The sequence below is a fragment of the Phasianus colchicus genome, chromosome 12 (assembly GCF_987193195.1).
Source record: "Phasianus colchicus chromosome 12, bPhaCol1.hap1.1, whole genome shotgun sequence".
Lineage (NCBI taxonomy): Eukaryota > Metazoa > Chordata > Aves > Galliformes > Phasianidae > Phasianus > Phasianus colchicus.
In genome coordinates, this window is record NC_143447.1 from 1,428,006 (window position 1) to 1,442,891 (window position 14,886).

At 52.3% G+C, this 14,886-nt stretch overlaps 1 protein-coding gene across 1 annotated transcript; it reads left to right on the forward strand.

Annotated features, from left to right (window-relative positions):
* The first annotated feature begins 4,317 nt into the window (after positions 1–4,317).
* On the forward strand, positions 4,318–14,030 carry OAZ2 (ornithine decarboxylase antizyme 2). The gene is given in 6 exon segments (XM_031616183.2): positions 4,318–4,452; positions 6,831–6,906; positions 6,908–6,988; positions 10,335–10,510; positions 12,026–12,111; positions 13,107–14,030. Coding segments are annotated over 6 exon segments (573 nt in total). The 5' UTR covers positions 4,318–4,432; the 3' UTR covers positions 13,241–14,030.
* The last annotated feature ends 856 nt before the right edge of the window (positions 14,031–14,886 follow it).

A 14,886-nucleotide genomic window follows, 5' to 3' on the forward strand; every position in this document is an offset into this window, starting at 1 on the left:
TTCACAACATGCCTGAAACCCAAACACGGAACAGAAAGAAAGGCAGCTTCTGAGTGAGCCTTGCTGTGCCGGTGCAGAGCACCCCAGCCGGATTTTGGCTGACTTCAGACAGCTCTATCAGAAACACCTCCGGCTCCATTCAACCCACCGCCACACAGCACCGAAAAGCAGCCAAGATGAGATGCCCCAAAGGTGCCTGTTTTTCCCTGAGGACAACAACAGAGCTGCTTGTTCCCAGCTCACATGCAGAGGGCTGCAGAGAGGTGTGACGAAGCCTGTGTTAAATGAACAAGGGAGAGGAGATGTGCCAGGAAGAATGAGCTCATTGCAAAAGTAATTGAAAGGGCTTTTACAAAAATCAATACAAAGACCTAGCTGGATTCAGATGTGCAGTGTGTCAGAGCAAGACACCTCCTCACAGCCCATCTGTTTTCCATGTCACATCCACCAGCCCTTTTGCTATCAGCCACAGCATTTCCTTTGCACCCATCAGTGTGCATGACACTTGTCTGCACTCTAGGAAGCGTGTTCCTGTTTTAAACACAATATTTCGCTTCCCAAGGAGGACCTCCTTCCAAGGAGGGACCTCCTTTTCCCCAGGCAGGTCCCTCCAACAAAGCGCTCTTCTCTCTTCATTAGCAATTTGTCCTCAGATATTTTCCCAGGGCTCATTTTTGGCACTTGGTGCCACCTACCAGAGCCTGCACCAGGAGGCCTTGGCTGTATCCTACAGCATGAACGGACTCCACAAGCAGCCAAAGAAAAGGGCTCTGGGCACAGAGGAACAGGGAGGCCAAGATGACGCAGAAAAGAAGCTGTGAGCATCTTCCCATCACAGCAGACAGGGGCTGTGAGAAACACAGACGCCTTTTTTTGACCAAGGGAAGTGAGCTGACGCAGCCACAAGCTGGGAGCCACATGCCCCAACCTCTCACTTACACGTTCCTGCCTTTGCTGTAGGCTTTGTTCTTCATGGCTTATTTTTTCCATCACACCACATTTCCAGGTTGTGCTATGCCAAGTGATCACGGACAGAGGAAGTGTCTTTTTCCAGTATGTGAAGTAAAACCCTGCCTGCCCCTGCAGAGCAACCCATCCTGCCACTGTGCAGGCTTGCTGGGGGCTCACGTGTCTCTCACAGCAGCACCTCACCCCATGACCATCCCACTGATGCAAGCAGAGCCCTCTCTGATTCCTGTAAAGGCTTGGGGGCTGGCCCAGAGCATCTTCAGAGCACACTGCTCATTGGCGACATGCAGAACCACAGGCTGATGGATGGGCTACCATGTCTTATCACCAGCTCTCATCCCCCGCCTATGTTCTTTTTTCTGTCTGCTCAAGACCCTGGATGCACCAGTATCGCCTCTGCTAAGCTTGAAGCTCAGCGTGCTCTGAAACAACATGTTCCTTGACCTGCTTTTCTCTCATCACTAATTCACACCTAGCAGATTTTCAACTTAGCTCATGCATGAACTCTGCGCTGACACCACTTAATGGCTACCTAACGCATTCTGACAGAGCTCATTAAAAAACAGAGAGACGTGGATGGCAGCAGCGTGCCTCAGCTCTGACCCCCGGCTCCAGGCAGGTCTGCCAGGGAATCAACTCACTGCGATGGAAATACGAAGGAACAGCAGAGAACTGTATCAGCATGGCTTGCTTCAACCATTAAAACCCAACCCCGAGGTGGACAATCACACGAGAACTCTGAGACACGATTCCAGCCTGCAGGCTGACCAACTTCCCTGAGCACATCCATGGCTCACCCAGAAACACGGGAAGCCAAAACCCAGGAACGCTGCTGGTGCTGCAGCACTGGTAATGCAATACATGTCAGCACAGGAAGGCCAAACTGGCAGCCTGGGAGGACCAAGGTATGAAAACAAAATTTCTTGGCAGCGTTCCGTTTTGTATTTTTCTTTCCCCTGGCAAAACAAGATCCTAACATAGAAAACAAGCAATCACAAAAGCAGGGTGAAAAGGCTGCAGCTGAAGACATAACTGTATTCCCAGATATGTTCTCAGCCCTAGAAAGTTCTGAATGGCACATTTCTAAAGACGATTTTAAATAACTAAAGGGCATTAGTTACTTGGAAAGCTACCAATCTCTTTCTATCTTTAATATGGAAGTTCTGATCCTAAATGTTTTCCATGAGGCAGCACCCCTCCGACACAGCCAGCTACGTGGTACTGTGGGCTCTGAGGTTCTGGTTGCAATGACGAGGGCACAGCCAAGGGAAAAGCACACAGTACTCACAGAGGGAAAGGCTACAGCTTCCCTAGTACAACCAGCAGCACGGGTTTCCTTATCAGAGAGGCTGCATGGCTGCGAGGTCAGCTGGAGAGCTGGTGACTGCATTGCCATGGAGCCAGTCAGAGGGGTGAACACACTTATGGCCATTTCTCACACGAACTCATGGCCAGGACTGATGCCAAGGAAGAATGCAGAGCAAACGTTCGAGAGATGGTCCCTTCCCACAGGGACCCTGCAGTCCTTCTCAGCCCTGAACATCTGGGTAGCATCTTTGCTGTCAGTCCCACATTCAGGAAGGCTGTGACAAGCAGTTGTCCTCCTGTCATCTCCTACTCACTTGTCTCCACCTCGCACCTTCCACCCTGGGCAGCACCACGAGGCTGCCAGGCCCTTAAACAACAAGGCCTGCAGACATCATCACCTGGAATTTGGGATGATGAATCCTAAAACTGGCAGAGTGAATAGCAGAGCTGCTCTGAGCTGCTAGTCCTACCTCGCGGCGGTTGCAGCGCAAGAAGTGTTCCCAGGTCAGGAAAGGAACATGCTCTGCTGGACTGCCACATGGAATGCCACGCTAAAATAACGCACGAAGCTTTGGGAGCTGGGAAGCTGCTTGCAAATGGCTTGTGAGAAAAAAAGAACAGAGAAAAGAGGACAGTTTGCTAGGCAGAAGGATGACAGTGCCCAGCAGTGCCTCACTGCTGCACAGCAAGGGCAGCAAGCAAGGGACAGGAATGCCCTAAGAACAATGGCAGCTCACTGCTTTGCTGGTAAATGGAAAAGCCACAAGTGCCACAGACCTCACTGGCAGATGAGAAGTGCCTTGGAAACAGGCAGGCAGGGGTGGAATCACCGTCCTAGCAGCACATCTCAGCACCCTGCAAAATACCCAGACGCACCGGGGATGGCGGACACACACATGCTACAGGCACAGAGACATCCAGAGCATCTCAGCAAAGCTTCTCAGAGCCGCAAGCAGCAGCAAGAGACCTCGCGCTCAGCAGAACGTTCCTTGGCACAGATGGGGACACGAAGGGACGCGCAATAAAACCCTTCCCGGGGGATTCAAAAATAATATCGTGTACATTCCAGCTTCCCGAACAACAATCGCCTGCAAGGCAGGCACTGTGGGAAAGTCTCAGCTTGCTTTTCCTGGGTATTATAAATAGAATTACGGCTGTGAGCAAGGCTCTAAACATGGAGGAAGGGGGAAAGGCCATTTGCTGGGCTGTGTTTGAACTCGGGCTCTGGCTGGAGGCCAGCTTTCTGCACAACAGCTGGTCACTTCCTGCCAAAGCAACGCAACGCTGCGGCGCTGGGAGCCAGGGAGCCTTGAAGCAGCACTGCCTGCAGGCTGCGAGCCCATGGACCAGGACAGACAGCGTGAGAGAGGGCAAGTAGGTGTGAGGCTTCCCCAGATGTGCTCCAGCTCAGCTCCCAGGGGCCTGAGGAACTTCTATTCCAGCAGGCTGAACCCATCACACTCACAGCTTGCCCGCGCTGCCCAGCTCTGCGGGCTCCGTGTCCCACTGCCCATCACAGGAGCGTGCAGAGCCCCGCAGCAAGCAGCTGCACGTGCTGATGGCCACTTCCCATTTCTCTTGTCCTCCTGGCTCCTGCTCGTCTGAACTACGTGTCTCTACGTCCTTCTGGTTTCTATACACCTGGGTTATGGGTCTGTACGTCCCTCTGGCTCCTACTCATCCAGGCTGCGGGTCAGCAGGTCCCCAGACCACCTCTGAAGTGCCATTACCACGTACAAGGCAGGCTGTAACGCATCACAGCCAGGGGCGGGCCCTGCACAGGTACCCCCGGACCAGCAGCTGACCGACCCACGGACCCACGGACCGCCCGACCCACGGCTGCTGGAACCGCCTCCGGCTCCACGCGGCCCGACCCCCGCGAGGCGCACGGCTGAGCGGAGGAGCGCAGCACGCATGCGCGGCAGGGGCGCGCGCCGCCTTTGTTTGGGGCGGCGGATCTTCCCGGCCTGCCCGGCGCGCGCAGAGGGGGGCGTGGCCAAAAGGAGAGGGCGTGGTCAACGGGAGGGGGCGTGACCAAACCATCGGGGGAAGGGGGCGGGGCGCGGCGCGCGGCGGGGTCAGTCGGAGCGCGGCGGCGGAGGAGGGAGGAGGTGCGGAGCCGAGTGGAGCGGAGCCTAGCCGGAGGCAGCCGAGGATGATAAACACCCAGGACAGGTGCGCGGCCCCGCCGGGCCTCTGCGCGCTCCTCGGGGAGCCGGAGGCTGCCGGAGGAGGGCGTTGGGCCCGAGGAGCTCCTGCGGGGTGGGCCCCGGCGGGCTGCGGCCTTCCCTCGGCTGAGGTGGGCGGGAGGCGGCGGCCGGGCGGCCCGCGCCGTGGGGCCCGGCGCTCGGCCGTCCTGCGGTTAGCGGGGCTGTCCCTGCGTCCTCGGCACCGGGAGGTCGGCACACGGCCGTGGGGCTGCGTGGGGACGGCGCCCGGCGCGAGAGAAAGGAGCGGCCCGACTCGTTGCAGCGGAGGTGCCGGCGGGCTGCGGGTGTGCGGCTGGAAGGTGAGCGGGTGTCCGCTGCGGAGTGACGCCCGGCGGCGCGGGCACGGAGCTCTGCGCGCTGATCAGCCGGAGGAGCCTGGGGGGCTCAGCGCCTTTGCTACAGCGAACGAGAAGAGGCTGCGGCGGATGGCAGCGCTGTGCAGTTTGTGCTCTGCGTCGGTTACGTCGAGGGAGGAGGCTTTGTCGGGCTGTGGTGTGAAGTTCTTCGTGGGACCGCTGCGTGGGAAAGAAGGAAGAGTCCTTTGATTGGTGCCCCGTGCTGCTGTTAGGGCTGTTCGGTGGGAGGTGAGGCAGCGTGCAGGCTGGGTGAGGCCGGGCCCGGAGGCCGAGCCCTTGAAGAAGGGAGCTTATGTTCTGCCTCCTGCATGTGCCAGAGGAAGCGAAACTGGGAAGTGGCTGGAGCTGCTTTGCATGAGAACTGCTGCCTCTCTCTCTTATTTATTTATTTTTTTCCCCCACGACTGCACTTCATTATCCAGCTTCACGATGCATTGGCCGCAAGCTGGAGAGTGCTATCAATAGTACATTGTTAACTGGGGGGGTGAGGGAGGAGGGAAGGGAAAAACAAAGCTGCCAGCAGCTTTTTGGGGGTGGGGAATGGCACAGCAAAGTGCTTTGTCATGCCTCTCCACATCCACTACTACTGAATACACACTGGTCCATTGATGGCCCCAGTCACGCCGTGCTGAGGGACTGTATTAACACAGAGCTCAACCGGGCATGTGCGTGAGGGATTCTGCCCTCAGACATCTCCAGTGTGAGTACCTCATGGCTCTTCTGGTGCCTTCAGCAGCCTCTTCTGCGAGCAGCATCTGCCGTAGGTTGTGGCCACATGGGCACGCTGCAGAAGAGCACTGTCTAGCAACGCTGAAGGAGGAATATTTGTGTTTTCTGCAGAGAGATTGTTTTGGTATGGGGTAGATAGCCAGGACTTTAGCCTGTGTCGTAATTGCATTTGCAAGTTATTTTTGGCACCCACAAGCATTTTGGTTGTTTTCAACCTGCTGGTGTGCATTCCGTTCCCTGCATACTGCTCAAGCCATTCAGGTGGTGTGGCTCCCTGAGTGCTGAGCTCATAGAGCAGGGCTGGAGTGTGGAGCAACACCTCACCTGAGAAGCTTTAGCACAGAACCAGCTGTGGATGCCTGCATGGCGCCTGTCCCTTACAGCTTCTGTTTTTTGGGAAGTTGTGACAGGGTGGTGTTCATGCAGCTCTGTGCTGGTGTGCTGCATCACGCAGTGCTGGGCAAGGGCTGCTTTCTTTGTGTTGGATTTGCAGGCTTGGTTACAGGAATGCTGCTGCCCTGTGCCTCAACAAAGGGCTTTTTTGGTGCTGGTAAAGGACATAATGCTCCAGAAGCAAAATACCCTGCTTTTGTGAATGTGCTGAAAGCTAGGGTAGGTGGTAAAGCCTGTAGAGCACAGAGTGATCCTGAAGGACTGCAAGCAAACTTTGAGATTGCAAGGGAGCTTCTTTCACTTGTGTTAAGCTCATAAAAACCAATTTCAGGATGAAGTCTGTGAGGTGAGCTTGTAATGGATAGGATTGGGCTGAGGGATGCTTGTATGATATTTCACGCGTGTGTGAAAATGCCAGCTGGGATGTTGTGCAGTACGTTGGAGGCGTCTGAAGAACCAGCCCTTTCACTCCTCCCTGTTTCGAAAACGTGAAACTTTAAACCTCCTCCTTCTGAGCCCTGTTGATCTATTTGTAGATATTTGTCTATAGAAAATGTGTGCTCATCTGGTCATGCGTTTCAGCCATCTGCTCCTGGCAGGCTCCCAGCCGTCCCTTATTAGCAAGAGGTTGCTCAGCACTCTCTCTGAGTTTGTGGCTACCAGAGCCCTCCTCTGCCTCCAGCAAAGCCCTGCTGTTCTCACAGTGTGGGCAGCGAGGTGGCTTAGTGCAGACCTGCAGGTGTGGAAGGTCCATGGGTGCCCCTCCTGTGTCTTGGGGAAGCAGGAATACAAGTGGCTTGGGGTTGGGAGCTAGAGTGTTGGAAACCTGATCCCTACTAACTGCTGTTCTCTCTTTCTCTTGCAGTAGTATTTTACCTTTGAGTAAGTGTCCCCAGCTGCAGTGCTGCAGGCACATCGTTCCGGGGCCTCTGTGGTGCTCCTGATGCCCCTCACCCACTGTCGAAGATCCCCGGTGGGCGAGGGGGTAGCAGGGATCCTTCTCTTTCAGCTCTGATTTATAAGGTGAGCAACATCTGGTGTCCAAATAATGACCTGTATCTGCATTACAACTCTGCTTGCTTCCTTCTGGGGATAAACACAAATAACCCTGAGATAATATGTGGGGAAACAGTTCATTTTCTTTCAGCGACTGCCGGCGGCTCTGTCTTGCTTAAGTACCGCTGGTTTCTTAGTGAACTTTTATCGGAGGCGCGCAGCCAATAGCTGCTGAGCCCCGTTCCCAGAGGCTGTTCCAGCTGCTGCTTGCAGAGCCAGCATTAGCAGCGCATGAAGCAACTTCTCAAACATTGTGAGAAGAGAGGAAATGGGAAGCAGGAAGGTGAAATGCAGAGGGAGAGGGTTGGTAAGCTCCTTCTTGTGCCCTGCTCCAGAAGGTAACACTGTCCAGGCCTGGGAGCCACCTGAACTTTGTGGAAGCAGCAGGCTGCTCTCAAACTGCAACGTTCCTGTGTGCAGGGAGGGACAGGATCACAGTGTTTCTGCAGAGTTGCCTAGTTGCGAGTGTCCCCCTCGTTCTGTGGCCACCTTCGCTGTAAGGCATCTTTTTTGGCTTCCATCTGGATTGACTCTTTGGTACAATAACTGGTGCTTGTGCATCTTCTGTTATGTTACAGTGATGTGCATCTCTTGCCTTCTGGGACGAGGGCTGTTTTCCACAGACCAGGCTGTAAAGTGTTATTGGATGAAGTTGCCTAAATTTATGCTAAGCTTGCAAATTCAGCAGCTCAGACAGCAGTGTTGTCATAGGTGTTAGCCTTGTTTTTAATTATCCTGTGGGAGGCAAGCAGACTTCGTATGATGAAATGATGCAGGCCCTTTCAGGTCACAGCTACACACTCTGAAAATTCACGAGAGAATGCTCACTGTTTTGCTGACAAAACCCAGTTTGTTACCAGAATCTTTGAAAACTGACCCCTTCCTTAACAGAGCTCATCCTGGAGTGGAGCAGGTTGTGTTTTTAAACTCTTTAGAGCAATTTAAAGTTCCACTGCAGATGTGGGTCACTGGGAGCCTGCCCCTCTCTGCTGCCTGCACAAGTCAGTGGTGCTGCAGTGTGACATGGAAAGGCATCTGGACCCAAAAGCTTAAGCCCTTTTTCCAGCTGTATCAGCTGTTCTAGCTGAAGGGATGACCTTTCTGAATGAGCCTGCCTCCTTCCTGAGTCTGCAGCACAGTGCGTGCACACAACAGCATTATAAACTAAGCAATATGGCTCCCTATAGCTGTTGGTGTTCTTGCGTTCAGAGACTTAACACAAAAAGATCCTAACATCCTTCTTCCCTGTCCTGCCAGCACCCAGGGGTTTCCCCCTGTCCTCCTTCAGATGCTTGACGAGTGCAACTGAATGGAAAATTTTGTACTCGGTGAAGTATAAGCAAGTGGGAGCTGGTCCTTGTGGCTCTGAGCTGCCAAAAAGGAGCCAGGGGTTGCAGAGCAGGCAGCTGGGGATAAAAGTGTGGCGGGGACATTCTGCAGGGGTGAGTGAGCAAAAACTGGATGCTTGTTGCACAAACAGGATTTTGCTATGAGCATGTTCCAAAGAATTCTGGACTACTGCTTCATAGGAACAGCTTCTGTCCTTGGGATGTCACTATTTTGATACACAGGCATAAAATACCGCTTGCCTGAGATGGGCTGTATAAATGCAGTTCCCACAGAGCCAGGGGAACTAGTTCTGTTAATCCATGTAAATGGGAAACCTTGCTAGATTCAGAGCTTGGAGAAAACTTTGAAAGTGACTGGCTTCTGCTTGCAGAAGGGCTGGGAACCCTTCCCTGCTGCTGCAGGCTTTGCAGACCTTCCCACACAAACCAGTGCATGTGCCACCCCCTTCCTTGCTTTTCTCAACTTCCTTCTCTTTTTGTTTTTGTGAAGTATGAGAAAAGCATCTGTAAGCTTCTCATACTTGAGAGATCTCTTCCAAAATGAAGAGACTTTTTGTGCACAGGAAAAACTGCAAAAGGCTCATGGGATGAAGTCACTCCTGAAAGGTGTGTGTAATCCCTTTGTTGTGCTGTTTTTAAATGCAACTCTGTGGTGCTCAGACCTGATTCTTGCCACCAGCTCTGTTGTACCATGGTCAGGTGCCCCCTTTTCAGCTGCAGCTCTTGGTAGGTAGGCTTCTTGGTGCACTTGGCTTAAAACCATCACAATACCCACAGACTTGTTTCAAGCTCAGCCAATACGTTTATTTCCTGCAGGATATTTATTCTGACCAAGTGTAAACTTGTTTTTCAGCACACAGCTTTGTGCACTTGAAACAAACAGCAGCTTCCTCTGCTTTGGTGACCAGCAGCAGGCAGTTTTTGATTTACATGCAGAGCCGATGTCACCAGCATTAACATGCTCAGCAACTTCTTTCTTGGCACAGCAGTGAAACCAGGGAGGTTTGACTGCTTGGATGTGTGGTGATAGGGGTTAAAACAGTGGGAAATAAGGTGTAGGAGCCTGGAAACCCTCTCAGAGGTCTTCCTGCTGAACCACTTCTTTCTGCAGTGCTTGCACAGCGGAGGAAACATCCCCTGCCCTCCTGCTTGTAAGGAGGAATACCATGGATCCAAACTGATCTGCCTTTTCTTGGGTGTGGGCATTATGGTCAGACCTGCATAGGTGGAATATATGAATTAAAGATAAGGAGCTCATAAGCTGGCTCTGTTGCCCTGATACAACAATTCAGCTGCAGTTGACAGTGTTACTCTGGGGCCTAATGAATTTCTTCGGTCGTTTCACTGGGGTTTTTTACAGCTAAATGTGGAAGTTATTACTGGGCAAGCCTGCTGCCTACAAAAACTGTCAGGAGAAGGAATGGCACTTAACCACAAAACTGTTTTCTAGGAACTGCTCAGCTGAATTTGAGGCAGGCTGCATGCTTGGCATCCTGCTTAGAGCTGTGTTAGGGGGCCATGCGTACATCTGTGGTCTCTGGAAAAGTCCTTGCCAGTCTTCAATCCATGTAGCTTCTGTCTGGTTTGGGATTCTCTCTGTGCTGTCTTTTACTCCCTCAATCCACTGCCGTACCAGCTGGCTGGAAGGTCTGGGGAAGCAGTTTGTAGTCATTCCTTAAACAAAAAGACTGTGCTGGGGAGCAGGGTGACAAAAGTGGTCAAACTACAGTGGCAGAAGCTGTTCTTGTGTGTTGGTTCAGGCTTCAGGAGTCGCTCACAAACTGCCCTCCCAGATCTGAATGGTCCCTTGCTGCCCAGGGTTTGAGTATAAGGTTGAATATGCAGAACTGCACTCACATGAACAGGAAGATGCATTTTGAGCACTGCTCCAAGGCCCGAATGCTCATCATGGTGTGTCTATACCCTACAGTCATTTCATGAGCTCTCCTCCCTCCCCTGTGCAGGATGAGAAGATCACTGTTAGCCAAGATGTCCCGGTGCACGAAGGGAAGCCTCATGTTGTCCACTTCCAGTACAAGGTCACAGAGGTGAAGACTTCCTCCTGGGATGCAGTGCTTTCAAATCAGAGCCTCTTTGTGGAAATCCCTGATGGGTTATTAGCTGATGGAAGCAAAGAAGGGTAAGTTTGGGGTCCCAGAGCTATGCTTGTGGTGTTTTGCTTATGTTTGTGATGCACTGTGTATGGGGAGGTGAGCTGTACACACAACAGCTCTATTCCCTGGTTTTATACGTAAAGGATGTCCTTCTTAACGCCTTGTCTCCCATATACACATCTCTGAAGACTAGCATGAGGATATTTTTTTCCCCTTGGTGGCAATTCAGGATGGGTTACTGTTTTTGGAGGCCCTGTGCTAATGAAAAATACTCAAGAAATGAGTGGAGCGATTCTTTGCATACTTTGTGGAACACTTTATTCCACTGGCCAATTGGCAAGCTTCTTTTGGCAAGTATTTTCTTCTCTTCCAGGGGGGAAAAACTCCATTATATTGCTGTGCTCCTTCTCATCAGTAGGTGGTTTTGCTGTTGGGCTGCTGCCACGCAGGCTGCTGGCTCTGCCAGAGCCTCTGATTTTTTTTTCTGCTGGCAGAATAGGGCCGTGTTTTGTCCAGACAGCTCTGCTCTGGGAAGTTTGTGTAAGCGCAGCTTCCAGAGCAGCTACTCCCTGCCAAGCACATTGCTGGAGATCTCTGGTGGGGAACGCCGTGGCATAGATGTGGCTTTGCTGGATTCCTGTGCAGAGCCCTCTGAAGTCCTTCTAAACTTCAAGACGGGCTTCATCAGCAAATGTGACCAGCTCTTTCTCATTACAACAAAAGACTCATTGGGCACCTTCAGCCCATGCTGTTCCTGCTGCCTCATGCTGGTCCCTGTGCTCTGAGTCTGGGTGAATGTCTGTGTAATCCCTGCAGTTGGCCCCACATGTGCCCCTGCTCTTGGAGGCCTTCACCCGCCCCACTCATCATGGCTTCAAGCACGATGCCGCAGGCTTATTTTTAGCTAGGTAAAACAGCCAAGTAGAGGCTATAATTAAAGTAGTTCATTACCATATTAACGAAATCCTTGCAAATTTAATCTCCCTCAGCGTGCTCCGAGCTCACTGACTGCTGTTTAATTAGATCTCAACGCGAGCCCTGTTTGTCACCGTGCTCACAGCCCGCATCGCAAATTGTGGCGGGGTGCTGCGGGGCTCAGTGCCCCTCCGTGCCCACCAGGAGGGGGGGCAAATAACTGGGCAGAGGAAGGAAGCTGGGTTCTGCCGTGTGGCTCCTTGGTTGTGCCAGCCAGATGATGTGTTCAGGAGACAGCTTTGTGCATTACGGGTCGTGTGCGTTGCCAGCAGAGGGAATGAATGCACACAGCTGCCATGTTCAGCTCCCCACCTCCAAAGGCTTTGGTGCAGCACTGCTGGCTGGTGGGGCTGCATGTTGGTCGGTGCTGGGGACTCGGACTCAGGCTTGGACACGAAGGCAGGAAGCCCATTGTTTTGGCACCCATTGTTCACCAGGAGAGATGTCTGTAAACAAGTCATCATTCTGCCTGACAGCATCCAAACCACGGATGGTGCTCAGAGGCTTCCTCTGAACAGGACTTCCTATTGCTGATGTTCTTTTGTCTTCTCCTTGCTCCTTGGCAGGTTATCAGCACTGCTGGAATTTGCTGAAGAAAAAATGAAAGTCAGCTATGTCTTTATTTGCTTCAGAAAAAGCAGAGAAGATAGAGGTGAGAGCTCAGCCCCGCTGTCAGATTTACTCCTCAGATCTAAAGCAGTGCTGCTGAACCCATGAAGAAACCTGGTGTGTCCCGGGGCCTCAGGGAGTGCTTTCTCCTGCAGGAGTCCCTACATGTGCTGCTTTTTTTTTTTGAGTGTTTCCTTGTCCAGAAAGTTAAGCCTCCTTCTTTGGGGAGGAATGGTATTTGGCACCAGCCTCTGTGGTTTGGAGAGGTTAATACCCAGGACATCAACCCTGGTAGCTCATTGCCCCGATGCCCTTCTGCTTTTTAAAGATCTCCCAGCACTTTTGCCTTTCCTAGGCCTGCAGGTAATCCTGCCTCAATGGGAGATGCTTATGGCTTAAGGGGGCTGCTTTAGGATCTAAAGATAGCTGTGTTGGGTGAGTGATTAGAGCACGGAAGTTGGAGATTTGTGATGAGGTACAGAGCTATGGATGTGTCACTTCAGATCTCACTAGATGCAGACACGTAACCAAACAAATCACCGTGGCAGGAGTAATTCAAGCCTTAATTCTAATTTTACTCTGCTACATCACAAGCTGCGCTGTGCTCCCCAAAGCAGAGCACACTATTAAAGCTAAGCCGCACTGAGCCCAGGAAGATGTCACTCTATGTTAGGATGCCAAAAATAATTTTCAACGGAATGAGTTCTTGTGTTTCACCAGCATTGGCTGTGTAGGTGACCTCTGTAGTGGAGGAGACACCTGATGCTGGGTTCTGCTTGCTTTTAAATTAATAAGGCATAGGGTGTTACTGTTAAACCTGGCTGTGCCTGGAGGCTCATAGCCAGAGGTACCCTGGGCTGGGGGTGGCTGTTCTGAGCAGAGCTGCAGCCCCCAAATAAATGCAGAGTGAAAAGCATCAGCGTGCTGCAGGGTAGCTGCAGATCCCCACTGTGGTTAGGAGTGGTGTTCACGGCTCCTAGGGTGAGGCAGGTGCAGAGGATGGCTCCTGGTGGTAACACGTTTCCTTCTCTTTGGTAGCACCGCTCCTGAAGACCTTCAGCTTCTTGGGCTTTGAGATCGTGAGGCCTGGTCACCCCTCTGTCCCGTCACGGCCAGACGTGATGTTCATGGTGTACCCTCTGGATCAGAACTCTTCCTCTGATGAAGAATAGCTGCGGTGGGGGACCTGAGCGTGACCTGAAAACCTTTTGAGGGGAGAGAGGGTTACATCTCCTTTCTTGAGGAAAGGGAAAACAAGCTTTTGTTGAACTGAAACTGCATTTCTCATTGTTAGATTGGCCTGTGTATCCTCAGAGTTGACTATCTCATTGAAACGTGTTGCCTAGAGAACTATATATACACACATGTAATCACCAAATAGTAAATGGAAGATGTTTATCAACTGGCATAGGAGCTCCTGCCATGCGGCTGTGTGCTGTGCTAGCCTAGAGGCACCTCGTGCGGGGCTGCGTAGGGAGCACAGCGGTAGATGCAGCATCATCAACCTGACTTCTCTCCATCACTGTTGGTCTGTCCCCATCACCTGATGTGTGGCGTGCGCTCATCTGACCGAACACCTCTTGGTTTTCACTCAGACTCTTAAAAGTAAGGCATGTTTGGGGGTTAGACACGTGGAGGAGGCGTGAGTTAACCTTTAACACTACATTAAAACCCCTCTGCATTTCTGCTTTGGGGCAACCAATGCTGTTTTAACTGGTCTAACTTTTTCTTTCTTTCTTTCTTTCTTTTTTTTTAAGAAAAAAGACCCAACTTTCTTTCCTCTTCCAGCTTTTGTTTAAGCAGTCTTACTCTGTTCAATGTTACCGCTGCACTATCACCGCGTTCAATAAAAGGGGCATTCAGATTAACTTCACCCAGCTGGGGCTGCTTATTTGCAAGAGCTTTCCTTGTACTGCAGTGGTTCCTGTGGGGTGGAGGAGTGCTGGGAGCACCATCCAGGGGCTACGTTCCCACCTGCAACCAGTGACGGTGGGTCTCATCCCAGGGTTGAGTGTGGGGCTGTTCTCACACCTGTCCTCCTGCCTGGGGAGCAGTGGTGCCCAGGGTGAGAAGCTTTCCTCTCCATCACACCTATGCTCTCACTGCCAAGCTGCCCTGCTGTGGTGGGCTGCCTGCCTTCAGGGCCACGTGCACAGGGTGTAGGGATGGACTGTGCCCCAAGATGTGTTGCTGGCGCTCTCTGGCCTGGCTTCTGCATGTGGAGATGTCTGTGAGGGCCATGTGCATTCCTGCTATCCTGTGAAGAATTTCATTAGAGTAGAAGCTGAGCCATTCTGTAATCGTGCTCAGTATTTTCTAAGGGGGGAGAAAGGTGGAGCAGGGATACGAGCTGGTGTGAATAAATCATCTTAAATTTTTGCATCTCTTTGCCCTCCTTCCCTTCCAGTGTGATGGAAGCAGGGTAGATGTGAGCTCAAGGGGCGCAGCACGGGGGGCTGCCATCCCTTTCCAAGTCCCTTAGTGGAACTGATGGCTGTTTGGGGAACGGCTGCGCTCCCTCCCTGCAGGCCAGGCAGTGGGGCACAGACTGGCTCCTGGGCTCAGAACTGCCTTGCTTCCAACACACCCATCCCTTTATATAATTGCTGCCTATTAAAGCTTTAATTTTACGCCTGTTGTTTCTCAGCAGCTGACCTTCCTGGAGAGTCCCTAATCAGTTAGTTATCCCTTTAAGTGCATTTCCGGGGCTTTAAATGGCGTAGGGGCTGGGTCCCTGCGCCGTGTTGGGCACCAGGGGCTGCCTGTGGGTCCCCCGCCGCAGCGCAGGGGAGCAGGGATGGGAAGAAGAAGCCACCCT